The sequence below is a fragment of the Triticum urartu genome, chromosome 1A, assembly GCF_056163025.1.
Source record: "Triticum urartu cultivar PI428250 chromosome 1A, HENAU_Tu73, whole genome shotgun sequence".
Lineage (NCBI taxonomy): Eukaryota > Viridiplantae > Streptophyta > Magnoliopsida > Poales > Poaceae > Triticum > Triticum urartu.
Genome location: NC_141873.1, coordinates 327,210,596 through 327,235,951, shown reverse-complemented (window position 1 = coordinate 327,235,951; position 25,356 = coordinate 327,210,596). Strand labels below are relative to the sequence as shown.

The 25,356-nt window shown below is 45.0% G+C and overlaps 1 protein-coding gene across 15 annotated transcripts; it reads right to left on the bottom strand.

Annotated features, from left to right (window-relative positions):
* Positions 1–234: 234 nt before the first annotated feature.
* Positions 235–6,177, bottom strand: LOC125509622 (uncharacterized). 15 transcript variants are annotated; one of them, XM_087520178.1, is made up of 10 exons: positions 5,522–6,175; positions 5,274–5,420; positions 4,482–4,632; positions 4,222–4,284; positions 4,036–4,134; positions 3,798–3,890; positions 3,136–3,190; positions 2,601–2,693; positions 1,077–1,157; positions 235–622 (listed from the first exon to the last, which is right to left on the bottom strand). In XM_087520178.1, exons 2-6 carry the CDS (start codon positions 5,351–5,353, stop codon positions 3,849–3,851), a joined length of 435 nt encoding a protein of 144 aa, XP_087376304.1. In that variant the 5' UTR covers positions 5,354–5,420; positions 5,522–6,175; the 3' UTR covers positions 235–622; positions 1,077–1,157; positions 2,601–2,693; positions 3,136–3,190; positions 3,798–3,848. The 15 variants fall into 15 exon arrangements, with proteins under 15 accessions (XP_087376304.1, XP_087376270.1, XP_087376295.1 ...); XM_087520144.1 differs by having other exon boundaries at positions 3,798–4,134; positions 5,522–6,177; XM_087520169.1 differs by having other exon boundaries at positions 2,601–3,190.
* Between the last annotated feature and the right edge of the window lie 19,179 nt (positions 6,178–25,356).

Here is a 25,356-nt window from a genome sequence, read left to right as displayed (position 1 = left end):
TACATCAATTTTTTATTACCTGTAAATGAACTCTATTTTTAGTTGAACTTCCCCTGTAGATGTACATGAATTTTTTACCTGTAAATGAGCTCTCCTCTTTTCTTGAACTTCCAGTGTAGATGGCATGATTTTTTCCATTCAATTCAACATTTATTTTGAAACTGAATATGCACAAGAGAAGGACCACATGCATCCAACAATCTGACGAGGTTATAATAAATAGGAGACAATGTATACAACAGAAAGGCTTCAAGTAGTACTATAAAAAAAATCAAGTAGTACCAAGCTCTCCTTATTTTGTTTGCTGTAGTTCCTCAAAGTGATGTAGCATACACATGATTGCTTTTTTAGGAGCTTGAACTATTGTTTCGGTCAACATAGGACCATCAATTGTAAAAGTGGCGAACTGAATATAACTTATTTCTATGGATCTCAATGGAGTAAAACAGGGAGCAGTATGTGAATGGTAGTACAAGAACGACGAGCATGGCTGTGGCATCCAACGATGGCATCATTAGCAAGATGGTGTAGAAGGCGCCTAAGGAATCCCTTGAACTCAGGATGCAGTGGCAGCAGGGACTTTTTTTGTTGAATCCACTAAACATAAGGGAGCTCCTTCGACCTGTAAGATGGATGGAAAAAACCATATAAGGTGAAATGAAATTTGTCAAGGTCGAAATGACCGTAATCATGTAAAACATGTAAAAATAACGACAAGTTCATGCACAGTAACATTAGAAGTACACAAACAAAGCTAAACAAAAGTTCTGTACTTTGAAATACTTCATTTAGTTCCCAAATACTTCATCCGTTTCAAAATATGAACTTCTATATTTATTTTCTTAGAACTTATTATGTTTTCCCTGCAAATTTCATGGGGTTTTTGTGTTTCATGTTTTTTGTTTATTTTTGTTTCTGTTTTTGAATAAACTTATTATTAGAGACTCCTTTTTCCTTTTCAATTCAAAAGTGAGCAAAGACTAGTTTTAGGTATCAATATAATCAACATTTTTCTATGAACGGCCTGGTCGCTACGACAGTGAACGGCCTGGGGCGACGGTATTGGACTGACATACATAGCCGAGGCCGATAAGGGTAGCACGGCAGCAGAGCTACATGGACTCCAGGGGCATCAATACATGAACTTCTTGTTGTACCTGAACGCAAATAGTTTCAATACCCATGTAAATAATATAAAAGATGTAGAGGGCATCAAATCATAACCAGAACATATATGTTTTAGAATCCCTCCAGGCTGACACAAAAATATCCAATCACCCTCTGTTATAGAATGAATGCAAAACACAAAAGAAAAATAAATGAGCAAACTGCTTATCCTGAAGTTTGGGCAAACTTAATTGGAGAACTAACAAGAAGGAATACATTAGACCATGGAAAGGTGCACATCGTCCTAATTAGTAGAGGCGCAGGTTGCCAGCCCGGATCTAGGAGAGACATTTTTTCATGATGACCTTCTGCTCCCTCTCCCTGCCTTAACCCAAACAGACGAATAAAAAAGAGCCAACTATAAATGCAAAGTACGCAGAACTCTGAACTTTTCTAGAGCTTTTTGTTGAACTGAAGCATGCTTCGGAGCAGGGCGAGATCAAGCGGATCGGGAGGAAGCTGAGCAACATACATTGGAGATGCAAGACCACAATACATCAATTAGAGATGTCACTGAACTCTGGGACATTTGTGCTACAAGAACTGAATCTACAACAGTCTTAGACTTTCAGGTTCCATATGCAAGATAGCTACAAATTGCTAAAATCAATCACCAACAGAAAAAACACCAAAAGGTTAAATGGCTGCTTGAGGAAGAGCCAAAACTATTTTGGGGTGGCGGACGGCAGCAACATGTGGGTTGGGTTGTCGTGCATCGGGAAGGGTGAGGAAAACGGCAACCAATCACTATAGTGGAAATAGGAGCTGACGGACGTGGACTGCTGCTCGGCATGAACTTGACCGTCCGGATGCCACGGGGCTGGACTGGGGACGGCGCTGGACATACTGGAGCAGTGGCAAGGGAGCTTAGAGAATCAGTGTACATCGGCAACGCTCTGCTCGCACAAGGTGATGTACTGCTCTCCTGGGATGAACGGGCGAAGTGTGTGCCTCCCGAGCCGCGGTGTCGAATTGCTTTAGGTTGTGTCGCTGAACGACCCGGTGTGGCAGCTAAGAAAGGTATGGGCAGTACAACGATGGAGCTCCACAGGAAGTGGCACAAGGCTCGACACAATCGGCCTGGGAGCTGCGACGGTGAACGGCCTGGGGTGGCCGGGTTGGACTACTAGTATGGACGCCACATCCTGGAAACCTTTGCAATTGACATGGGGATGCTTCCAGATGCACCTTCGATCATGCACCAAGACATTTCATTTTATGTTTTTTACAGTAGAACAAATACTATTTTTTATGCCAAGTAAGTTCAAACAGAACAGAAGTGCGGCTTCATTTGCAAGAATAGAAAAGAACATAGGTTTCTTTTGATACATAGAGGCATAACACCTGTTTTGCTAGAGGAAGAACATGGAAACAAGGAGGAAATTGGACTTGCAATTGTTAAGTAGGTGAACTGAAAAGCACACAAAACATACACTGAAGAGCGGGATCCGGCCGGTGACGTTGCGGTGGGCCGTCTGCACACACACGGTCACACTCCACCGTGCCCCAATCTCCACCTCGTTGAACTGAATGAAATTTATAAATTGAACCGAATTGAAAGAAGAATTTGGACATCATGTGTACATCAAGAAATAAACTTGAGCAGTACCAACTCCTAAACAAAAAGTTTTGGTATATTGAGATTAGAGATTGTACATTGGTGAACTTTTTCTCCCTACAGAATCGTTGATCAAATAGATGTACTATTCGCGAGGTTTTATCAACATGATAAGTAGTAGCAGTACCACTCTAGGTGGCAAAGTAGTAGCGGCACAAAAGAAGGCCACCATCAACAGTGAGTACTACCGCGACACCTAAACTATGTGTTGGCCACGCTTGCTTTACATATTACTACAAGATTTTTATGGAAAAAAGTACTACAAGATTCGTGAACACAAGGGAATATAGAAATTGCACTGAAGGTGTGAATTAGAGCAGCCGGAAGAGGATGCAGCAGCACGCACACACCACCAGATAAGTTCTCCTATCTCCAGAACACATGTATACATACACACATCTCCATCTACAACAAACAAAAGAAATTGTTGACCTCCAGAGTTTTTGCAAAGTGAATTAATTTTTGCAACCAGAGAACTTGCTACACTTAGCAAAGGTGAACTACTAATTCCCAAAAATTACAGGATGTCTACTTCCCTGAACCAGAACTTTTGAACTTCACGTATGCTCATATATGCTATTTCTTTTGAGTTCCCTATCAAATGATCGGTTTCAGTAGACGAGAAAATTGGCTCAACCTCATAGCTACGAAAATGAATTTGATTGAACCTTCACACATAGAAAGTTTAAACTTTGCTCAATAGCTAAATAGTTCAACCACATACATACAAGCAGAAAACATGCAAAATTTGGTCCTATTTAGACATATACATGAGTACAATAGATCAAGTCCCCAAAATTTTGTATATAAGATAATTGATAGCCACATTTCTTAGTATTTTTGAAATATACATGAGTACAATAGCTCAAGCAAATAGGAAACCACGTAAGTGATGGAGAAGGCAGAGAATTAGTTCAACATCCAGTCAGCAATTTAAAAGTAAAGAGGTAACAAAATGTAGTTGAGCTATACTGCATCACACACAAAAAACTTGAACTTTACATAATCAAACCTGCTTAGCGACGAACTCCAGCTTAAGATGTATCCTGTACCAAGACCAAGCTTAAGATGTATCATGTACCAAGACCAATCTAGAGAACCAGAACTGCAGAAATTAGCAAATTTGAACTTTTAGTAATTCATTCCATCGGCAAAATGAATTACAAAATCTTCTCTTCACAAACTATGTACATCAACAGCAAAATCGAAGCAACAACTGTAACCATATTTGAAAATCGCAGAAGCAATACATAGGTGTACTGATGTGTGGGGAATTTTAGAACTGATGTTCTATTATTTTTGACTACTGATGTCAATCTTGCTCTTCTTTTTCCCTTGCTGCTTGTTGCCTGTGCACCAAAATTGTAATAGCAAAGCACCTTAAATTAATTGACAAAAGAGGTTCCTCTATGCACAAAAGAGGGAGTCTGTCCAACCTGTTGACATTGTTTAACATGGCAGTCTACAAACTCTGTTGTGCATCTACAAATCTTCTCATGCTGTATGAAGAACATGGAAAAGCATATGTAATTGGACTTACAACTGGCAAGTAGATGAACTGAAATGAATACAAATACCCGTTGTACTATACAGGAATAACATGGAAACACAGATGAAATCAAACTTATGATCGACAAGTAGATGAACTGAAACAGAATACAAAGATACATGTAAAGAGGAAGGGGGAAGGCCAGACCTCGTCGTTGCGTCGTTGAATGGCCTCGGTTGTCGGCAGTGAACGGACTGTGGTGCCGGCGGTGAGCGGCATGTCTGCTGCGGGAATCGGGGGATGGGGCACGGCCTGCAGAAGCAGGAGGCGGTGACCTACAGAAGGAAGAGGCCGCGACCTGACGGCAGAAGAGAATTGAAGAAATAAATATTGGGGCCTGCTCATATATCCACAAATTCAGACGCCAAAACTAAAAGAAAATAATAGAACAGAAATAAGAGAATGTTAAATTTGACGTATCAGTTTTTACCATCACTTCCAAACCTTTAGTTTTTTCACTCCTATCTAATCTTCAGCAAATTCTCTAGTGGACTATTATTCTTGTCAAAAGTAATCAACATGAATGATCTCCACCAGTTACCAATTCTAGTGGAGCTATTTGTACCTTCATCATAGAAAAAAGTAGACTTAATATTTCTAAGTTCTGAAGATGAACAAATGAATCGTACAAAATACTATCCAAAAATCACACTTTTCATGATACCAAAATTATGAACTTGCCATACAATACTTTTTTATTTTGTCATGCGGCACTCTTTGAACTTGCACAATTCATTGGTGGCAGGAAGCAGCAACTAGAAGTATACAATTGTTTTACAGCATCCTAAACCCTGAACGGTATATGTAGGAAATCTAGTCAGGGTCTCAGGAATCAACTAAATTTTCCACTCAATTCTATATTTCATCAGTACTAGTAGGACTCAACCATAAGTGCGGAATTGTAGCAATGTTAAGGAAATAGTTTCAGGAGCTACTCACGCCGGATGTGGGGTGCTCGCGCTCGTGGACGCTATCGACGCCGACGACGGGATCCAGCCATCCACGGGAGCCCCGCTCATGGACACTGACGGTGTGCTCCGGGGGATGTTTAATCTCTACCTAATTTGCCACATTTTTTACAGCTCACTTGCAGAACAAAGAGACATATTAGGTGCCTCATTTTTTTTCATGGAAAAATCAAATAACATTTTTGGACGCCGGAAGAAATCTAGAGGAAAGAATCTTACCTCCACAGTGCAGTAGCTGGCCTCCCTGCAGCAGGAGAGAGACGAGGTGCTCCATCGAACGTCACCGTGGGAACGACATGGTGGTAGCTAGATCCTGGGTGTTGCTGCAATGAACGGGCCGGGTTGGTGGCGTTGAATGGCCTGGGGTGGTCCGGTACTGTGGTTATGGAGCCCCACTAGGACGAGATGCGCGGTGTGGGAGCCGGGGGAGATGGGGGCGCGGCGGTGGCCGGAGCTGGTGGAGATGTGGTCGGGGCGGCGGCATGAGCCTGGGAGGAGAGTGCGGCAGGGAAGGTCGGGGCGGCGGTGCGCATGGCAGGAGGAGTAAGGAGGTGCGGCGGCAGCACGCGTGCTAGGAGGAGGAAGGAGGTGCGGGGGCGGCGGCACGGGTACTAGGAAGAGGAAGGAGGCACAGGTGCCAGGAGGAGGAAGGAGGCACGGGGATGGTAGCGCACGTGCCAGGAGGAGGAAGGAGGTGCGGGGATGGCGGCGCGCGTGCCAGGAGGAGGAAGAGGAGCGGGACCGGTGACACATTTGGTCTGGAGGAGGAAGAAGAGCCAGGTCGCTGGCGCTCTTGGTCGGGAGAAAATGAGGAGAAGTACGGCGACGGGTGTGGGGAATCAGAGATTGGAGGCGGCCAGTCACGGCGCTACGGGCTCCCTCGCTCCGGCTACCGCCCTATATATAAATATATATATATATATATATATATATATATATATATATATATATATATATATATATTTCACCTAGATGTAGGTTTTCATAAATTATTATTGTTGACATTACCTTTGAGGTAAAAGGTTGGGAGACGAAACTATAAGCCCCTATCTTTCTCTGTGTCCGATTAAAACTTTGAACCATAAATATTATATGAGTGTTAGCAATTGTGAAAGATTAAATGATAGTTGAGTATGTGAAGTTTGCTGAATCAAAACTCTTACATAGACCCTTCCCGAAAATAAGATGAATTGCAATTGTTTGATGACTAAGAGCATGGTTTGTTAGTTTTCAAGAAACTTTATGATCTATACTTTAACATGTGAATAGCTTGTTACTTGATCATGAGAAGTTTTATGAGTTGATCTACTATTATGATATATAATGATGCTATAAAAAGTGATTGAAACTATCGTTGATCAAACTTAAGCACTTGCTAGCATTCACACTTCATAAATTATTTTTTTTATCATTTACCTACTCGAGGACGAGTAGGAATTAAGGTTGGGGATGCTGATACGTCTTCAATGTATCTATAATTTATGAACTATTCATGCCATGTTTACAATAGTTTTATATGATTTTGGTATGATTTGATTAGAACTAACCCGGACTGACGCTATTTTCAGCAGAACTATTGTGGTGTTGTTTTTGTGCAGAAATAAAAGTTCTCGGAATGCGATGAAAATCAACGGAGAATTTTTCTGGAAAATATAAAAAATACTGGAACAAAAATCTATCGGAGAGGAGTCCCGTGGGCCCCATGAGGGTGGGGGCGCGCCCACTAAGGAAGTCCTAGATTAGGGGGTCCTCGGACAGCCGGACTACATCCTTTGGCCGGACTGTTGGACTATGAAGATACAAGATTGAAGACTTCGTCCCATGTCCAGGTGGGACTCTCCTTTGCATGGAAGGCAAGCTTGGCAATCCGGATATGTAGATCTCCTCCCTTGTAACCGACTCTGTGTAACCCTAGCCCCCTCCGGTGTCTATATAAACTGGAGAGTTTAGTCCGTAGGACAACAATAATCATAATCATAGGCTAGCTTCTAGAGTTTAGCCTCCACGATCTCGTGGTAGATCAACTCTTGTAATACTCATATCATCAAGATCAATCAAGTAGGAAGTAGGGTATTACCTCCATCGAGAGGGCCCGAACTTGGGTAAACATTGTGTCCCCTGCCTCATGTTACCATCCGCCTTAGACGCACAGTTTGGGACCCCCTACCCGAGATCCGCCGGTTTTGACACCGACATTGATGCTTTCATTGAGAGTTCCACCGTGTCGTCACCATAAGGTTTGATGGCTCCTTCGATCATCGGCAACGATGCGATCCAGGGTGAGGTTTTTCTCCCTGGACAGGTCTTCGTATTCGGCGGCTTCGTACTGCGGGCCAACTCGCTTGGCAATCTGGAGCAGATCGAGAGCTACGCCCCTAGCCATCAGGTCAGGTTTGTAAGCTTGAACTATACTGCCGACATCCGCGAAGAATTGATCTTCGACGGATTCGAGCCCATGTCAGGTGCGCCGCACAGTCACGACGAGCATGACTTAGCTCTACCGACGGACGGTGTTTGGGAGATCACACATGTGGCTACTTCGGCCCTCAATGCGGAGCAGATCGTGCCGTCCGAGGACAGGTGGATGGACCCTGCCACGGAGGCCGCACACTCAGCGGCAATAGAGCCGAATACTGACTTCACTTCCTATGAGACCTGTGTTGCCGGACCCTTGGATTCGTCCCCGGCCACAGGCTCCGAACCGCCTGCGTCCGTGCCTATCGAATCTGATTGGGCACCAATCATGGAGTTTACCTCCGCGGATATCTTTCAGCACTCGTCCTTGGACGACGTGCTAAATTCATTGAGGTATCTCTCCTTGTCAGGAGACCCTTGGCCGAACTATGTCCGGCTTGAGTGGGAAGCGGACGACGAAATTCATTCCCCACCCACCACCCACTGTCGATGACTTAACCGACATGCTTGATTTCGGCTCCGAAGACATCGACGGTATGGACGACGATGCAGGAGAAGAATAGGAACCACCGCCCACAAGGCGCTGGACAGCCACCTCATCATACGATATATACATGATGGACACCCCCAAAGAAAGCGATGGTAATAAGGCAATGGAGGATAATTCCCTCGAGAAGCAATCTAAGCACCGGCGTCATCGGCGCCGCTCCAAGCCCCGCCATAGCAAAAACAGCGATACCGGCACAAGAGACAATAACGCTGCGGATAGTGCCGAAGACGAAGACAATCCCTCCAGCCAGGCTTCGAGCGGGAGGATGGGCAAGCTAGCCCTAAGGAACAGGCGGCAGACGGAGAATCGGAGGATGACAATTACATGCCCCTCTCCGAAGACGAGGTGAGTCTCGACGACGAAGAATTTATCGTGCCTGAGGATCCCATAGAGCAGGAGCGCTTCAAGCGTCGGCTTATGGCCACAGCAAAAAGCCTAAAGAAAAAGCAACAACAGCTTCAAGCTAATCAAGATCTGCTAGCAGATAGATGGACAGAGGCGCTGGCAGCCGAGGAATACAAACTCGAGCGCCCAACCAAAAGTTACCCAAAGCGCAGGTTGCTACCCCAATTGGAGGAGGAAGCATTAAAGCCTACACTACCAGCGTATGATGCGGCTGACCGGCCACCTCGTGACCGAGACAAAGCAGCATATCAGCCCGAAGTCCAACCCGCACCCCGTCGCCAGTCAAACAGAAACACCAAGGCCCGGGTCAACACGCAGGACCTGCGAGACGTATTGGAAAACAAAGCAGGATATACAAGATCGATCTACGGATCACGGGGGCGTGCCCCAACGCGTGACGACGACCGTCACGCCGAATATACTAAAAGCAAATCCGGCCGGGCCGAATACAACAGACAAGACTCGTACGGACTGCGTCGTGACATAGCCCGGCACAAAGGCGCCGCACACCCCCTATGCTTCACCGACGAAGTAATGGATCACGAATTCCCAGAAGGTTTTAAACCCGTGAATATTGAATCATATGATGGTACAACAGACCCCGTGGTATGGATCGAAGATTTCCTCCTCCACATCCACATGGCCCGCAGTGACGATCTACATGCCATCAAGTACCTCCTATTAAAACTCAAAGGACCTGCTCGGCATTGGCTCAAGAGCCTGCCGGCAAACTCCATTGGCAGTTGGGAGAATTTGGAAGACGCATTCCTTGACAACTTCCAGGGCACTTATGTGCAACCACTGGATGCCGATGACTTGAGTCACATAACCCAACAGCCAGGGGAATCAGCCAGGAAATTCTGGACTCGGTTCCTAACTAAAAAGAACCAAATTGTCGATTGTCCGGATGCCGAGGCCTTAGCGGAATTTAAGCATAACATCCACGACGAGTGGCTCGCCCGACACCTCGGCCAAGAAAAGCCGAAATCCACGGCAGCCCTCACGACACTCATGACCTCGCAGCAACAACACATCAAGAAACCCTGGCAATTCAGATGCCAAAGATAGCAACGGCAGGCCACGTCGCAACAGACACAAACGCCGTAACAATGGCGACAACGCCGAAGACATGGTAGTAAATGCCGGATTCAGTGGCTCTAAATCTGGTCAGCAGAAAAAGGCGTTCAAAAGAAGCAATCCGAGCCCGTCTAGCTTGGACCGCATACTCGATCGTTCATGTCAAATGCATGGCACCACCGATAAACCAGCCAACCACACCAACAGAGAATGCTGGGTGTTCAAACAGGGCGGCAAGTTGAATGCTGAAAACAAGGAAAAGGGGCTGCATAGCGATGACGAGGAGGAGCCCCGGCCGCCGAACACAGGAGGACATAAGAAATTTCCTCCCCAAGTGAAAACGGTAAACATGATATACGCAACCCATATTCCCAAGCGGGAACGGAAGCGTGCACTGAGGAACGTCTATGCGATGGAGCCAGTCGCCCCAAAGTTCAACCCATGGTCTTCTTGTCCGATCACCTTCGATCGCAGGGACCACCCCACCAGTATCTAACATGGCGGTTCTGCCGCATTGGTCCTTGACCCCATCATTGACGGATTTCACCTCAGTTGAGTCCTTATGGACGGTGGCAGCAGCATGAACCTGCTCTACCAGGATACAGTGCGTAAAATGGGTATAGACCCCTCGAGGATCAAACCCACCAAAACCACCTTTAAAGGTGTCATCCCAGGTGTAGAGGCATGTTGCATGGGCTCAATCACACTGGAAGTGGTCTTCGGATCTACGGACAACTTCCAAAGCGAGGATCTAATCTTCGATATCGTCCCCTTCCGCAGTGGCTATCATGCACTGCTCGGATGAACCACATTTGCCAGATTCAATGCGGTACCGCATTATGCATACCTCAAGCTCAAAATGCCAGGACCTCACGGGGTCATAACAGTTAATGGAGACACAAAGCGCTCGCTCCGCACGGAGGAGCACATTGCGGCCCTCGCAACAGAAGCACAAAGCAGCCTTATGAGGCAAACCGCCAATTCAGCGAAAAAGACCCCGGACACCTTCAAGCGAGTCCAGAGTACCCCGCAAGAGGATCGCCAGGCACGTTTAGAGCTCGCCTAGCAATTCGGCCTCCGTCCTAGTCCCAGTCAAGTGGCGAAATTTGCGCCGCGCATACATAATTACACACTCAAGATATCATGGGCATAGGCAGAGGCACGGCCATGGCATGACCCATAATGCGGCTCAACTGCTTCAGGACCCGTATACCTTTTACATTTTCTTCCTTTTAGGCCCCTATTCTCTGAAGGCCCTCTCCGATAGTCTGATTATCGGACCCGTCACGAGAAGGAAACACCAAGGAAGCAAGAAGCTTTGACGTACAAGGGAATCCTCAGGTGGTCTCTGATAACGATTGATATACCCGTTTTGCATACCCATGATACGTCTCCAACGTATCTATAATTTTTGATTGCTCCATGCTATATTATCTACTGTTTTGGGCAATATTGGACTTTATTATCCACTTTTATATTATTTTTGGGACTAACCTATTAACCGGAGGCCCAGCCCAGATTTGTTGTTTTATGCCTATTTCAGTGTTTTGAAGAAAAGGAATATCAGACGGAGTCGAAACGGAACGAAATCAACTAGAGAAGTTATTTTTGGAACGAAAACCACCCGATGGACTCGAACCCCACGTCAAGGAAGGAACGAGGAAGCCACGAGGGTGGGGGGGCGCGCCCACCCCCCTAGGGCGCGCCCCCCTGCCTCGTGGGGCCCTCGTGGCTCCCCTGACATACTTCTTCTGCCTATATAACTCCATGTACCCTAAAACATCCAGAACAGAGATTAGATCGGGAGTTCCGCCGCCAGAAGCCTCCATAGCCACCAAAAGTCAATCGGGACCCTGTTTCGGCACCCTGTCGGAGGGGGGATCCCTCATCGGTCGCCATCTTCATCATCCCGGCGCTCTCCATGACGAGGAGGGAGTAGTTCTCCCTCGGAGCTGAGGGTATGTACCAGTAGCTATGTGTTTGATATCTCTCTCTCATGTTCTTGATTTGGCACGATCTTGATGTATCGCGAGCTTTGCTATTATAGTTGGATCCTATGTTTCTCCTCCCCCTCTTCTCTCTTGTAATGAATTGAGTTTCCCCTTTGAAGTAATCTTATCGGATTGAGTCTTTAAAGATTTGAGAACACTTGATGTATGTCTTGCCATGGATATCTGTGGTGACAATGGGATATCACGTGATTCACTTGATGTATGTTTTGGTGATCAACTTGCGGGTTCCGCCCATGAACCTATGCATAGGGGTTGGCACACGTTTTCGTCGTGATTCTCCGGTAGAACTTTGGGGTACTCTTTGAGGTCCTATGTGTTGGTTGAATAGATGAATCTGAGATTGTGTGATGCATATCGTATAATCATACCCACGGATACTTGAGGTGACATTGGAATATCTAGGTGACATTAGGGTTTTGGTTGATTTGTGTCTTAAGGTGTTATTCTAGTACGAACTCTAGGGTTGTTTGTGACACTTATAGGAATAGCCCAACGGATTGATCGGAAAGAATAACTTTGAGGTGGTTTTGTACCCTACCATAATCTATTCGTTCGTTCTCCGCTATTAGTGACTTTGGAGTGACTCTTTATTGCATGTTGAGGGATAGTTATGTGATCCAATTATGTTAGTATTGTTGAGGGAACTTACACTAGCGAAAGTATGAACCCTAGGCCTTATTTCCACACATTGCAATACCGTTTACGCTCATTTTTATCATTACTTACCTTGCTGTTTTTATATTTTCAGATTACAAAAACTATTCTCTACTATCCATATACCACTTGTATCACCATCTCTTCGCCGAACTAGTGCACCTATACAATTTACCATTGTATTGGGTGTGTTGGGGACACAAGAGACTCTTTGTTATTTGGTTGCAGGGTTGCTTGAGAGAGACCATCTTCATCCTACGCCTCCTACGGATTGATAAACCTTAGGTCATCCACTTGAGGAAAATTTGCTACTGTCCTACAAACCTCTGCACTTGGAGGCCCAACAACGTCTACAAGAAGAAGGTTGTGTAGTAGACATCAAGCCCTTTTCTGGCGCCGTTGCCGGGGAGGTTAGCGCTTGAAGGTATATCTTTAGATCTTGCAATTGAGTCTTTTAGTTTCTTGTTTTATCACTAGTTTAGTTTATAAAAGAAAACTATAAAAAAATGGAATTCAGTTTGTCTCATACGCTTCATCTTTTTAATATCTTTCGTGAGTATGATGGAAAGGATAATTGTGCTCAAGTTCTAGAAGAAGAAATCTATAAAATGTTTGGCACTAAATCTTTGAATGATGAGCATGATTGCAATGTTGTTAGTATGAATTCCTTGAATATCCATGATGCTAATGATATGCAAAGCCACAAGCTTGGGGAAGCTGTGTTTGATGAAGATGATATTTTTTGTCCCCCAAGTTTTGATGTGCAAATTTATTATGATGAGAGCATGCCTCCTATCTATGATGATTATTGTGATGACACGTATGCTTTAAAGAATAAAGATAACCATGAAACTTGTCATCTTGGTCTTAATTTTCAAACACATGATAGTTATTTTGTTGAGTTTACTCCCACTACTATTCATGAGAAGAATCTTGCTTATGTGGAGAGTAGTAAATTTTCTATGCTTGTAGATCATGAAAAGAATGCTTTAGGTGCTAGTTATATTGTTGAATTCATTCATGATGCTACTGAAAATTATTATGAGGGAGGAACATATGCTTGTAGGAATTGCAATAATATCAAGTTTCCTCTCTATGTGCTTAAAGTTTTGAAGTTATGCTTCTTTTACCTTCCTATACTAGTTGATTATTGTTCCCACAAGTTTTTTGCTCACAAAATCCCTATGCATAGGAAGTATGTTAGACTTAAACGTGCTAGTCATATTCTTCATGATGCTCTCTTTATGTTTCAATTCTTATATTTTACGTGAGCATCGTTGAAATCATCATGCCTAGCTAGGGGCGTTAAACGATAGCGCTTGTTGGGAGGCAACCCAATTTTATTTTTGTTCCTGTTTAGTAATAAATAATTCATATAGCCTCTGTTTAGATGTGGTTTTAGTTGTTTAATTAGTGTTTGTGCCAAGTAGAACCTTTGGGAAGACTTGGGGAAAGTCTTGTTGATCATGTTGTCAAAAACAGAAACTTTAGCGCTCACGAGAATTGCTGCCATTTTTATTTGGAGAGTTATATTTAGTTAATTATTTTTGCAGATGATTAATAGATAAACTCCTCAGGTCCAGCAATTTATTTGAGAATTTTATGAGTTTCAGAAGTATACGTTTGATCCAGATTACTACAGACTGTTCTATTTTTGACAGATTCTGTTTTTCACGCGTTGTTTACTTATTTTAATGAATCTATGGCTAGTGAAAGAGTTTATAAACCATAGAGAATCTGGAATACAGTAGATTTAACAATAATATAAATAAAGAATGAGTTCATTGCAGTACCTTGAAGTGGTGATTTATTTTCTTATACTAACGGAGCTCACGAGTTTTCTACTTTAAGTTTTGTGTTGTGAAGTTTTCAAGTTTTGGGTAAGGATTCGATGGACTATGGAATAAGGAATGGAAAGAGCCTAAGCTTGGGGATGCCCAAAGCACCCCAAGGTGATATTCAAGGATAGCCAAGAGCCTAAGCTTGGGGATGCCCAGGAAGGCATCCCCTCTTTCGTCTTCGTTCATCGGTAACTTTACTTGGAGCTATATTTTTATTCGCCACATGATATGTGTTTTGCTTGGAGTGTCAATTTATTTTGTTAGGATTTGCTTGCTGTTATTTAGAACAATGTTTTGCATATTTAATTTCAATAAAAGTGGCATTGATTGCCTTTACTATGCCTATGTTAGAAGTCCACATGTTGCTGTTTGAAAACAGAAAGTTTACTGCTGTTGCAATAATTCCCTAGAAAAGTCAGAATGTGATAAAATGTTGAAACCTTTTGCATATTAAGCTCTGATAAATTTACTACAGTGGGAATTTTCTTTCATAATTTTTGGAGCTAGGAAGTATGGATGTTGCAGCATTCTTTACAGAATATTCTGTTTAGGCAGATTGCTGTTATGTTTGCATTGTTTGCATATGTTTGCTTCTTTAATGATTCTATTTGAGGATAGGACTATTAAATACGCAGAGGCATTTAGTATGAAATGTTGAATAATAATTTTAGTGATTTGCTACAGTAGAGTATGATAAGGATTTGGCAATGGTTTATACTAACTTATCTCACGAGTCCTTGTTGAGTTTTGTGTGGATGAAGCTTTTGAGATTTAGGGAGACCGTGATATGAGAGGAATTAAGGAGACACAAAAGCTCAAGCTTGGGGATGCCCAAGTCATCCCAAGAAAATATTTCAAGAAGTCTCAAGCATCTAAGCTTGGGGATGCCCCGGTTGGCATCCCACCTTTCTTCTTCAACAATTATCGGTTAGTTTCAGTTGATCCTAAGTTTTTGCTTCTTCAAATGATGTTTGCCATTCTTAGAATGTCATTTTATTTTCCTTTGCTTGCTGTTTGAATAGAATACCAAGATCTGAAATTATTAAATGTTAGAGAGTCTTCACATAGTTGCATAATTATTCGACTACTCATTATATCTTTCGGAGTAGTTTGTCATTTGCTCTAGTGCTTCACTTATATCTTTTAGAGCATGGTGGTAGTTTTATTTTGAAGAAATAAATGAACTCTCATGCTTCACTTATATTATTTTGAGAGTCTTAAATAGCATGGTAATTTTCTTAAAATCCTAATATGCTAGGTATTCAAGAATAATAAAATTCTCTTATGAGTGTGTTGAATACTATGAGAAGTTTGATGCTTGATGATTGTTTTGAGATATGAATATGGTGATATTAGAGTCATGCTAGTTGAGTAGTTGTGAATTTGAGAGATATTTGTGTCAAAGTTTGTGATTCCCGTAGCATGCACGTATGGTGAACCGTTATGTGATGAAGTCGGAGCATGATTTATTTATCGATTGTCTTCCTTATGAGTGGCGGTCGGGGACGAGCGATGGTCTTTTTCTACCAATCTATCCCCCTAGGAGCATGCGCGTAGTACTTTGTTTCGGTAACTAATAGATTTTTGCAATAAGTATGTGAGTTATTTATGACTAATGTTGATTCCATGGATTATACGCACTCTCACCCTTCCATCATTGCTATCCTCTCTAGTACCGCGCAACTTTCGCCGGTACCTTAAACCCACCATATACCTTCCTCAAAACATCCACCATACCTACCTATTATGGCATTTCCATAGCCATTCCGAGATATATTACCATGCAACTTTCCACCGTTCCGTTTATTATGACACGCTCCATCATTGTCATATTGCTTTGCATGATCATGTAGTTGACATCGTATTTGTGGCAAAGCCACCGTTCATAATTCTTTCATACATGTCACTCATGAATCATTGCACATCCCGGTACACCGCGAGAGGCATTCATATAGAGTCATATCTTGTTCTAAGTATCGAGTTATAATTCTTGAGTTGTAAGTAAATAAAAGTGTGATGATCATCATTATTAGAGCATTGTCCCAGTGAGGAAAGGATGATGGAGACTATGATTCCCCCACAAGTCGGGATGAGACTCCGGACGAAAATAAATAAATAAAAGAGGACAAACAAGCCCAAATAAGAAAAAGAAAAGAGGCCATAAAAAAGAGAAAGGCCCAAATAAAAAAATAAAAAAAATGAGAGAAAAAGAGAGAAGGGACAATGTTACTATACTTTTACCACACTTGTGCTTCAAAGTAGCACCATGATCTTCATAGTAGAGAGTCTCTCATGTTATCACTTCCATATACTAGTGGGAATCTTTCATTATAGAACTTGGCTTGTATATTCCAATGATGGGCTTCCTCAAATTGCCCTAGGTCTTCATGAGCAAGCAAGTTGGATGCACACCCACTTAGTTTCTTTTTGAGCTTTCATATACTTATAGCTCTAGTGCATCTGTTGCATGGCAATCCCTACTCACTCACATTGATATCTATCGATGGGCATCTCCATAGCCCGTTGATACGCCTAGTCGATGTGAGACTATCTTCTCCTTTTTGTCTCCTCCACAACCACCATTCTATTCCACCTATAGTGCTATGTCCATGGCTCACGCTCATGTATTGCGTGAAGATCGAAAAAGTTTGAGAACATCAAAAGTATGAAACAATTGCTTGGCTTGTCATCGGGGTTGTGCATGATTTAAATATTTTGTGTGGTGAAGATAGAGCATAGCCAGACTATATTTTGTAGGGATATCTTTCTTTGGCCATGTTATTTTGAGAAGACATGATTGCTTAGTTAGTATGCTTGAAGTATTATTGTTTTTATGTCAATATGAACTTTTGTCTTGAATCTTTCGGATCTGAATATTCATATCACAAGTAAGAAGAATTACATTGAAATTATGCCAACTAGCATTCCACATCAAAAACTCTTTTTTTATCATTTACCTACTCGAGGACGAGCAAGAATTAAGCTTGGGGATGCTTGATACGTCTCCAACGTATTTATAATTTTTGATTGCTCCATGCTATATTATCTACTGTTTTGGGCAATATTGGGCTTTATTGTCCACTTTTATATTATTTTTGGGACTAACCTATTAACTGGAGGCCCAGCCCAGATTTGATGTTTTATGCCTATTTCCGTGTTTTGAAGAAAAGGAATATCATACGGAGTCGAAACGGAACGAAATCAACTAGAGAAGTTATTTTTGGAACGAAAACCACCCGATGGACTTGGACCCCACGTCAAGGAAGGAACGAGGAAGCCACGAGGGTGGGGGGCGCGCCCACCCCCCTAGGGCGCGCCCCCTGCCTCGTGGGGCCCTCGTGTCTCCCCTGACGTACTTCTTCCACCTATATAACTCCACGTACCCTAAAACATCCAGAACTGAGATTAGATCGAGAGTTCCGCCGCCAGAAGCCTCCGTAGCCACCAAAAGTCAATCGGGACCCTGTTTCGGCACCCTGCCGGAGGGGGGATCCCTCACCGGTGGCCATCTTCATCATCCCGACGCTCTCCATGACGAGGAGGGAGTAGTTCTCCCTCAAGGCTGAGGGTATGTACCAGTAGCTATGTGTTTGATCTCTCTCTCTCTCTCGTGTCCTTGATTTGACACAATCTTGATGTATCGCGAGCTTTGCTATTATAGTTGGATCCTATGTTTCTCCTCCCCCTCTTCTCTCTTGTAATGAATTGAGTTTCCCCTTTGAAGTAATCTTATCGGATTGAGTCTTTAAAGATTTGAGAACACTTGATGTATGTCTTGTCGTGGATATCTGTGGTGACAATGGGATATCACGTGATTCACTTGATGTATGTTTTGGTGATCAACTTGTGGGTTCCACCCATGAACCTATGCATAGGGGTTGGCACACGTTTTCGTCGTGATTCTCCGGTAGAACTTTGGGGGTACTCTTTGAGGTCCTATGTGTTGGTTGAATAGATGAATCTGAGATTGTGTGATGCATATCATATAATCATACCCACGGATACTTGAGGTGACATTGGAGTATCTAGGTGAAATTAGGGTTTTCGTTGATTTGTGTCTTAAGGTGTTATTCTAGTACGAACTCTAGGGCTGTTTGTGACACTTATAGGAATAGCCCAACGGATTGATTGGAAAGAATAACTTTGGGTGGTTTCGTACCCTACCATAATCTCTTCGTTCGTTCTCCGCTATTAGTGACTTTGGAGTGACTCTTTGTTGCATGTTGAGGGATATTTATGTGATCCAATTATGTTAGTATTGTTGAGGGAACTTACACTAGCGAAAGTATGAACCCTAGGCCTTATTTCCACACATTGCAATACCGTTTATGCTCATTTTTATGATTAGTTACCTTGCTGTTTTTATATTTTCAGATTACAAAAACTATTATCTACTATCCATATACCACTTGTATCACCATCTCTTCGCCGAACTAGTGCACCTATACAATTTACCATTGCATTGGGTGTGTTGGGGACACAAGAGACTCTTTGTTATTTGGTTGCAGGGTTGCTTGAGAGAGACCATCTTCATCCTATGCCTCCTATGGATTGATAAACCTTCGGTCATCCACTTGAGGGAAATTTGCTACTATCCTACAAACCTCTGCACTTGGAGGCCCAACAACGTCTATAAGAAGAAGGTTGTGTAGTAGACATCAACCCACACGCAGCTTGACCTTGGATAGGACATGTCAAATAGTCCTATTTTTTTTACTTATTGCACTACATGTGTGCATACGCTTTGACGTATCATTTAAATAACAATATACAGCATCAGCTCATTATTGCATTCCTTTATCTTCTTTTTTTTCCTGTCTGCTTATTTACGACAAATCGCACCCGTACATTCTGATACGACCAGTGCGCCAGGGGCTTCAGTGTACCCCATAACACGCCATGAAAAGTCCGAACACTTTCGACGGCGCGGCACCCCGAACTTATAGCATTATATGCATCAGCTCCAAATCATGTCTTGGGTCAATAGTTGGGTTTGCCCGGCTCCCATGTTTTGGTGCCTTACGTTCCGCTATATCGGCTAAGGTAGCACCGGGAGAACTACTGCGATTGTGTCCCAGTTCTTTCGGACGAGCACCTCAGTAGAGAAAGCCGAAAACTGACTGTCATTATGCGGCGAGAGCTGGTCGCTATTCGAGAGGTTTCAAATCCTTAAAGATTTTTTCTGCTTCGGGCGAGGAGTCGGCCTTGTCCGATTTAGGCGTACATAGCGCCCCAAGTTTGGCCTTCCGAATACTAGGGGATTCGCCAAAATTTAAAAGTGTAGACTTCTATGGCTAAGTGAGAGTGATAAAGCTTTATAGTCCGATTGCCTAGTTCGTTGTGCTGAACACCTCCTTCGAAGGACCCAAAACTGGGATAAAGAGTGATCAGGTTTATCCCGAACACCCCAGTGCTAGTTACATGGGGGCAGAAGCCGACGACTGGCCAACTCTCAAATTTTATAAACGGCCGCACAGAAGGTAATATTTTAAATCAACAAGCGTTACATAGCACACATGAACTCGTTTCACATTACAGGATCACATGAGTACATTCATTCAAATATTACATCCTTAGCACATTCCTCTGCCACAAGGCAAGCATCCTTCAGGACACTTTCATAATACTTCTTGGGGCGGCGATGCTCCTTGCCCTCCGGCGGCCCCTCCTTCACCAACTTTTCGGCGTCCATCTTCGCCCAGTGCACTTTCGCCCGGGCAAAAGCCCTGCGCGCACCCTCAATGCAAACGGACCGCTTTATGACTTCAAACCATGGGCAAGCATTCACAAGCCGCCTTACCAGGCCGAAATAGCTGCCATGCAGGGGCTCGCCAGGCCACATCCGGACTATGAGGCCCTTCATGGCCACTTCGGCCGCCTTGTGAAGCTCGACCAGTTGCTTCAACTGGTCGCTCAAGGGCATCGGATGTTCGGTCCCAGTATACTGAGACCGGAACAACTTCTTCGTCGAGCTCCCTTCCTCGGCCCGGTAGAACTCCGCGGCATCCGACACACTGCTGGGTAGATCTGCGAACGCTCCTGGAGAGCTCCGAATTCGGGTAAGTAAAAGGTAAGTTTCCTTCACATGCTTGCTTTGCCTAATGAATGCCTTACCCACCGCTATCTTCTTGACTGCCTCAATTTCCTGAAGGGCCTTTTGGGCTTCGGCCTTGGCATTTTGTGCATTCTCGAGGGCCTTCGCAAGCTCGGACCCATGCGTCTTAGAGTCACGCTCCAAGGACTCGTACTTCTTGACAAACTCCTGGAGCTCTTGCTGAACCTCGCCGACTCGGTCCTCTTGCTTCTCGCACTCGGCGCGCTCCTTGGCCGCTTTGCCTTCGACCTCGGTCAGCGCCTTCTTCAGGGCCGCCACTTCGGTCGTGGCCCCTAGCAAAATTCATGACGATCCTGTGATCTAACAACCAGGTTCCTTTTTCTTTATCAATAAACAGACGAGGTATCACTTACCTTTGTTCTCTTCGAGCTGCCTATTGGTAAGGCCGAGCTCTTCCTTGGACCGCTCAAGGTCCCGCTTCAGTGCGGAGACCTCCGCCGTGTGAGCGGCAGCGGCCAGCAGTGAAGCCTGCTTATTCACATAGACATAATTTGATTAGACTCATGTGATTATTATTTGATCCTCTGTTCAGCCTTTCTTCCGAACACCAAACAGAGCATCAGGGGCTACTGTCTATGCTCTAACATTTTCTCATAATTTTATTACTTACCTCGAAGCCTGTTAGGAGGCTAGCACAGGCTTCAGTCAGTCCGCTTTTGGCGGACTAAACCTTCTTGACCACCCAACTCATGATAGTGTGGTGCTCTTCGTCAATGGAAGCGCCGCGAAGCGCTTCCAGCAAATTGTCCGAAGCCCCTGGATGGACAGAGGCCATCGGCACAGACTTGCTGCCCCCGGCATTAGAGCCCATGGGAGTCTTGCCCCTCGTGCGCCCAGCGTCCGGAATGTCGCCTTGGGGCGCTTCCGGAACTATCTCCCCTTGGTTCAGTACCCTTTCAGACAACACCTCGGCATCGTGCGTAGGGCGGGGGGAGGAGGCGGTCGGGAGTGAATCGTTGTTCATCTCCGACGGGCCCAAAGACTCATCCGAAGAGGATACGTCGATACGGGCTTTGGATGGGCTGCATGATCATGTTTGGCATGATAAGAAGTAATAAAATAAAACATACCAAGAGCTATTATCGTATCTGGATACTTACGACTTCGCCAGGGGCTTGTCCCTGGGTAACCACTCCTCGTCACTAAAAGCGGTCGCCGTGGAGCAGTCCGGAAGGAGAGTCCTTCCCTTCTTGGACCCTTCGGATTCCCCTGACGGGGCGGCCTTCCTTTTCTTGTCTCCCTCGGCTGGGGGGGGGGAGAACTTTCCTCTTCCTCCTCCTCATTTTCGGGGGAGGAGGGCGCCTCGGTGTTATTGGACGATGAGTCCGATATGACCTTGCGTCGGAGACCTTTCCTGGTCCCCGTGGCCTTCTTCTTGGCCTTCTTTTCCCGCGCCTCGTAGGGCGCCGGAACCAGCTTCTCCGTTAAGAGAGCACTTGCTGGATCCTCGAGTAGTGGGGCCGAACAATCGATCTGCTCCACTGTCGCGACCCATTCCTGTTAAATGGCGTGGAGGCTTAGAACCCCCACATGATTATACTAGGGAAAGAAACATCTTATGAGATATAAGGAGCTTACCGGATTGGCAGGACGCTTTGCGCTGAGTCCGCGATCCTCGGTAAGGGGAGGAGGTACCTCGGTGGACTTAAACAGCACCCTCCAGATGTCCTGGTGTGTCGTGTCGAAGAGCTCTTGCAGCGTCTGGTGCTTAGCCGGGTCAAACTCCCACATATTGAATGCCCTTCTTTGACACGGGAGGATCCGGCGGAAGAGCATGACCTGGACCATGTTGACAAACTTGATTTTCTTGCTTATCATGTTTTTAACACAGTTCTGGAGTTCGGTCAGCTCCACCGATGAACCCCAGGATAGGCCCTTCTCTTTCCAAGAGGTGAGCCGCATGGGGATGCCGGATCGAAATTCGGGGGCCGCCACCCAGTTGATGTCACGCAGCTCGGTGATGTAGAACCACCCCGATTGCCACCCCTTCACTGTCTCCACATGGGAGCCTTCGAGCCAGGTGACATTGGGCATTTTTCCCACCATGGCGCCTCCGCACTCCGCTTGCTGGCCGACCACCACCTTCGGTTTAACGTTGAAGGTCTTCAGCCACAGGCCAAAGTGGGGCTTGATGCGGAGGAAGGCCTCGCACACGACGATAAACGCCGAGATGTTGAGGATGGAGTTGGGGGCCAGATCGCGGAAGTCCAGCCCGTAGTAGAACATGAGCCACGAACAAATGGGTGGAGGGGAAATCCCAGCCCGCAGACGAAATGGGTAAGGAATACAACCCTTTCGTAGGGTTCGGGGGTAGGGACGATCTGCTACGCGTCTGGGAGCCGGTGCGCGATATCTGCGGCCAGGTATCCAGCTTCCCGGAGCTTCGTAATGTTCTCCTCCATAACAGAGGAGACCATCCACTTGCCTCCCGCTCCGGACATGTTAGGAGTGGTTTTGCCGAGGAAATGCGAACGTGGGCGCTGGAGCTCGAGTGCGCGAGAATGGATGGGTAGGGAAGAAGAAGGCGTGGGTGAAAAGGAGGAGTCCTTGTCCCTTTATAAGGGCAGAAGAAACTATGTGCCTCCCCACCTGCCTGGTAAACTCACTTATTCCCCAAGCGTCGTGATTGATGGTGCGGTTGGGTTACCGACGCCCGTATTGATGAGAATCCCGTGATAAGGGGACACGGTCTCTGCTTCGACAAGACGCGCCAAGAAAACCGCATCACAATATGTGCAGTAGCTGGTTGGAAAAAATGGTTCGAATAATGACCGGGCCATGGCGTGATGTCACGTTATGAAAAGTTGTCAGCAGATTAGATTTCTGGAAATATTATACTCTCTATGGTGGTATGTGGAATTTGTTTTGCAGAGCCAGACACTATCATTGTGTTCAAAATCTTCTATGGAGTATTCGGAGGAGGAACCCGCCTTGCAATGCCGAAGACAATCTGCGCACTGGACTCATCGTCATGGAAGCCTGGTTCAGGGGCTACTGAGGGAGTCCTGGATTAGGGGGTCCTCGGACAGCCAGACTATATCCTTCGACTGGACTGTTGGACTATGAAGATACAAGATTGAAGACTTCATCCCGTGTCCGGGTGGGACTCTCCTTTGCATGGAAGACAAGCTTGGCAATTCGGATATGTAGATCTCCTCCCTTGTAACCGACTCTGTGTAACCCTAGCCCCCTCCGGTGTCTATATAAACCGGAGGGTTTAGTCCGTAGGACAACAACAATCATAATCATAGGCTAGCTTCTAGGGTTTAGCCTCTACGATCTCATGGTACATCAACTCTTGTAATACTCATATAATCAAGATCAATCAAGTAGGAAGTAGGGTATTACCTCCATCGAGAGGGCCCGAACCTAGGTAAACATTGTGTCCCCTGCCTCCTGTTACCATCCGCCTTAGACGAACAATTGGTGACCCCTACCCAAGATCCGCCAGTTTTGACACCAACACCCACCCCCTGGGCGCGCCCCTGTGCCTCGTGGACTACCCGTGGGGCCCCCTGACTTGTTCTCGACGCCAACCTCTCCTATAAATACCCAAACCTCCAGAAATTAACCTAGATCGGAAGTTCCGCCGCCACAAGCCTCTGTAGCCACGAGAAATCAATCTAGGCCCTCTCTGGCACCCTATCGGAGGGGGCCATCATTACCGGAGGGCATGGAGGAGGATCCTGGAGGGGCCATCATCACCATGAAGGCCAAGGACCAGAGGGGGAACCTCTCCCCATCCAGGGGGGATGCCATGGAGGAGGAAGCATAAGGGGAAGAACCTCTCCTCCTCTCTCTTGGTGGCGTCGGAGTGCCATCGGGAGGGGAATCATCGCCGAAGTGATCGTCTTCATCAACATCACCATCACCATCATCATCACCATCCTCATCTCTTTTATGCGGTCCACTTTCCCGCACCCCGCTGTAATCCCTACTTGAACATGGTGATTTATGCCACATATTATGATCCAATGATGTGTTGCCATCCTATGATGTTTTGAGTAGATATCCTTTGTCTTTGGGTTGATTGATGATCTAGATTGGTATGAGTTGTATGTTTTATTTTGGTGTTGTCCTATTGTGCCCTCTGTGTCGTGCAAGCGTGAGGGATTCCCGCTGTAGGGTGTTGCAATACACTCATGATTCTCTTATAGTGGGTTACTTGAGTGACAGAAGCATAAACCCGAGTAAGGGGGTTGTTGCGTATGGGATAAAGGGGACTTGATGCTTTAATGCTATGGTTTGGTTTTACCTTAATGATCTTTAGTAGTTGTGGATGCTTGCTAGAGTTCCAATCATAAGTGCATATGATCCAAGAAGAGAAAGTATGTTAGCTTATGCCTCTCCCTCATATGAAATTGCAATGACGACCACCGGTCTTGTTAACAATTGCCTAAGACAATTCCACACACCGATCCATCATTATTCCACACTCGCTATTTATAATATTTAGTAGTATATTCTAACTTTATGATAACAGCACCTACTTTTATATTTTATCTCCCAGATACCATGCAAAGTTATCCTCTTCATACCCACAACGTAGTTTTATTTATCCTTTCTAGTTGGAAGCAAATGTTCGGTGTACGTAGAGTCGTATCAGTGGCAGATAGAGCTTGAGTGAATATTGATCTTACCTTTAGCTCCTTGTGGGTTCGACACTCCATACTTATCACTTCCATCATTGGGAATTGCTACGATGATTCCCTGCACTTGGGGATTATCATTAAACCGAATCACACAGAACAACGGAGCACCTTGCTCTGATACCAATTGAAAGTGCTAGTTATCAACTAGAGGGGGTGAATATGCAAATTTTATGAAAGTCTTCAAAACGTGAGGTCTTTGAAGACAAACTATTGGAATGAACCTATATAATATGCAGCGAAATATGAACTACACTAGACAAGCCATAGTCAAGTAAGTAATACAGTGAAAGCACGAAGACTAACAGCAGGTAGTATGGATCAGAATGGAAGATA

Excerpts from the sequence above, each read along its gene's own strand:
- LOC125509622 (XM_087520147.1), bottom strand. The coding sequence starts at position 5,353 with ATGAGCGGGGCTCCCGTGGATGGCTGGATCCCGTCGTCGGCGTCGATA. Across the intron at positions 4,633-5,273 it reads GCGAGCACCCCACATCCGGC|GTCGCGGCCTCTTCCTTCTG; the intron begins GTGAGTAGCTCC and ends TTCTGCCGTCAG. Across the intron at positions 4,285-4,481 it reads TTCAACGACGCAACGACGAG|CATGAGAAGATTTGTAGATG; the intron begins GTCTGGCCTTCC and ends TTCTTCATACAG.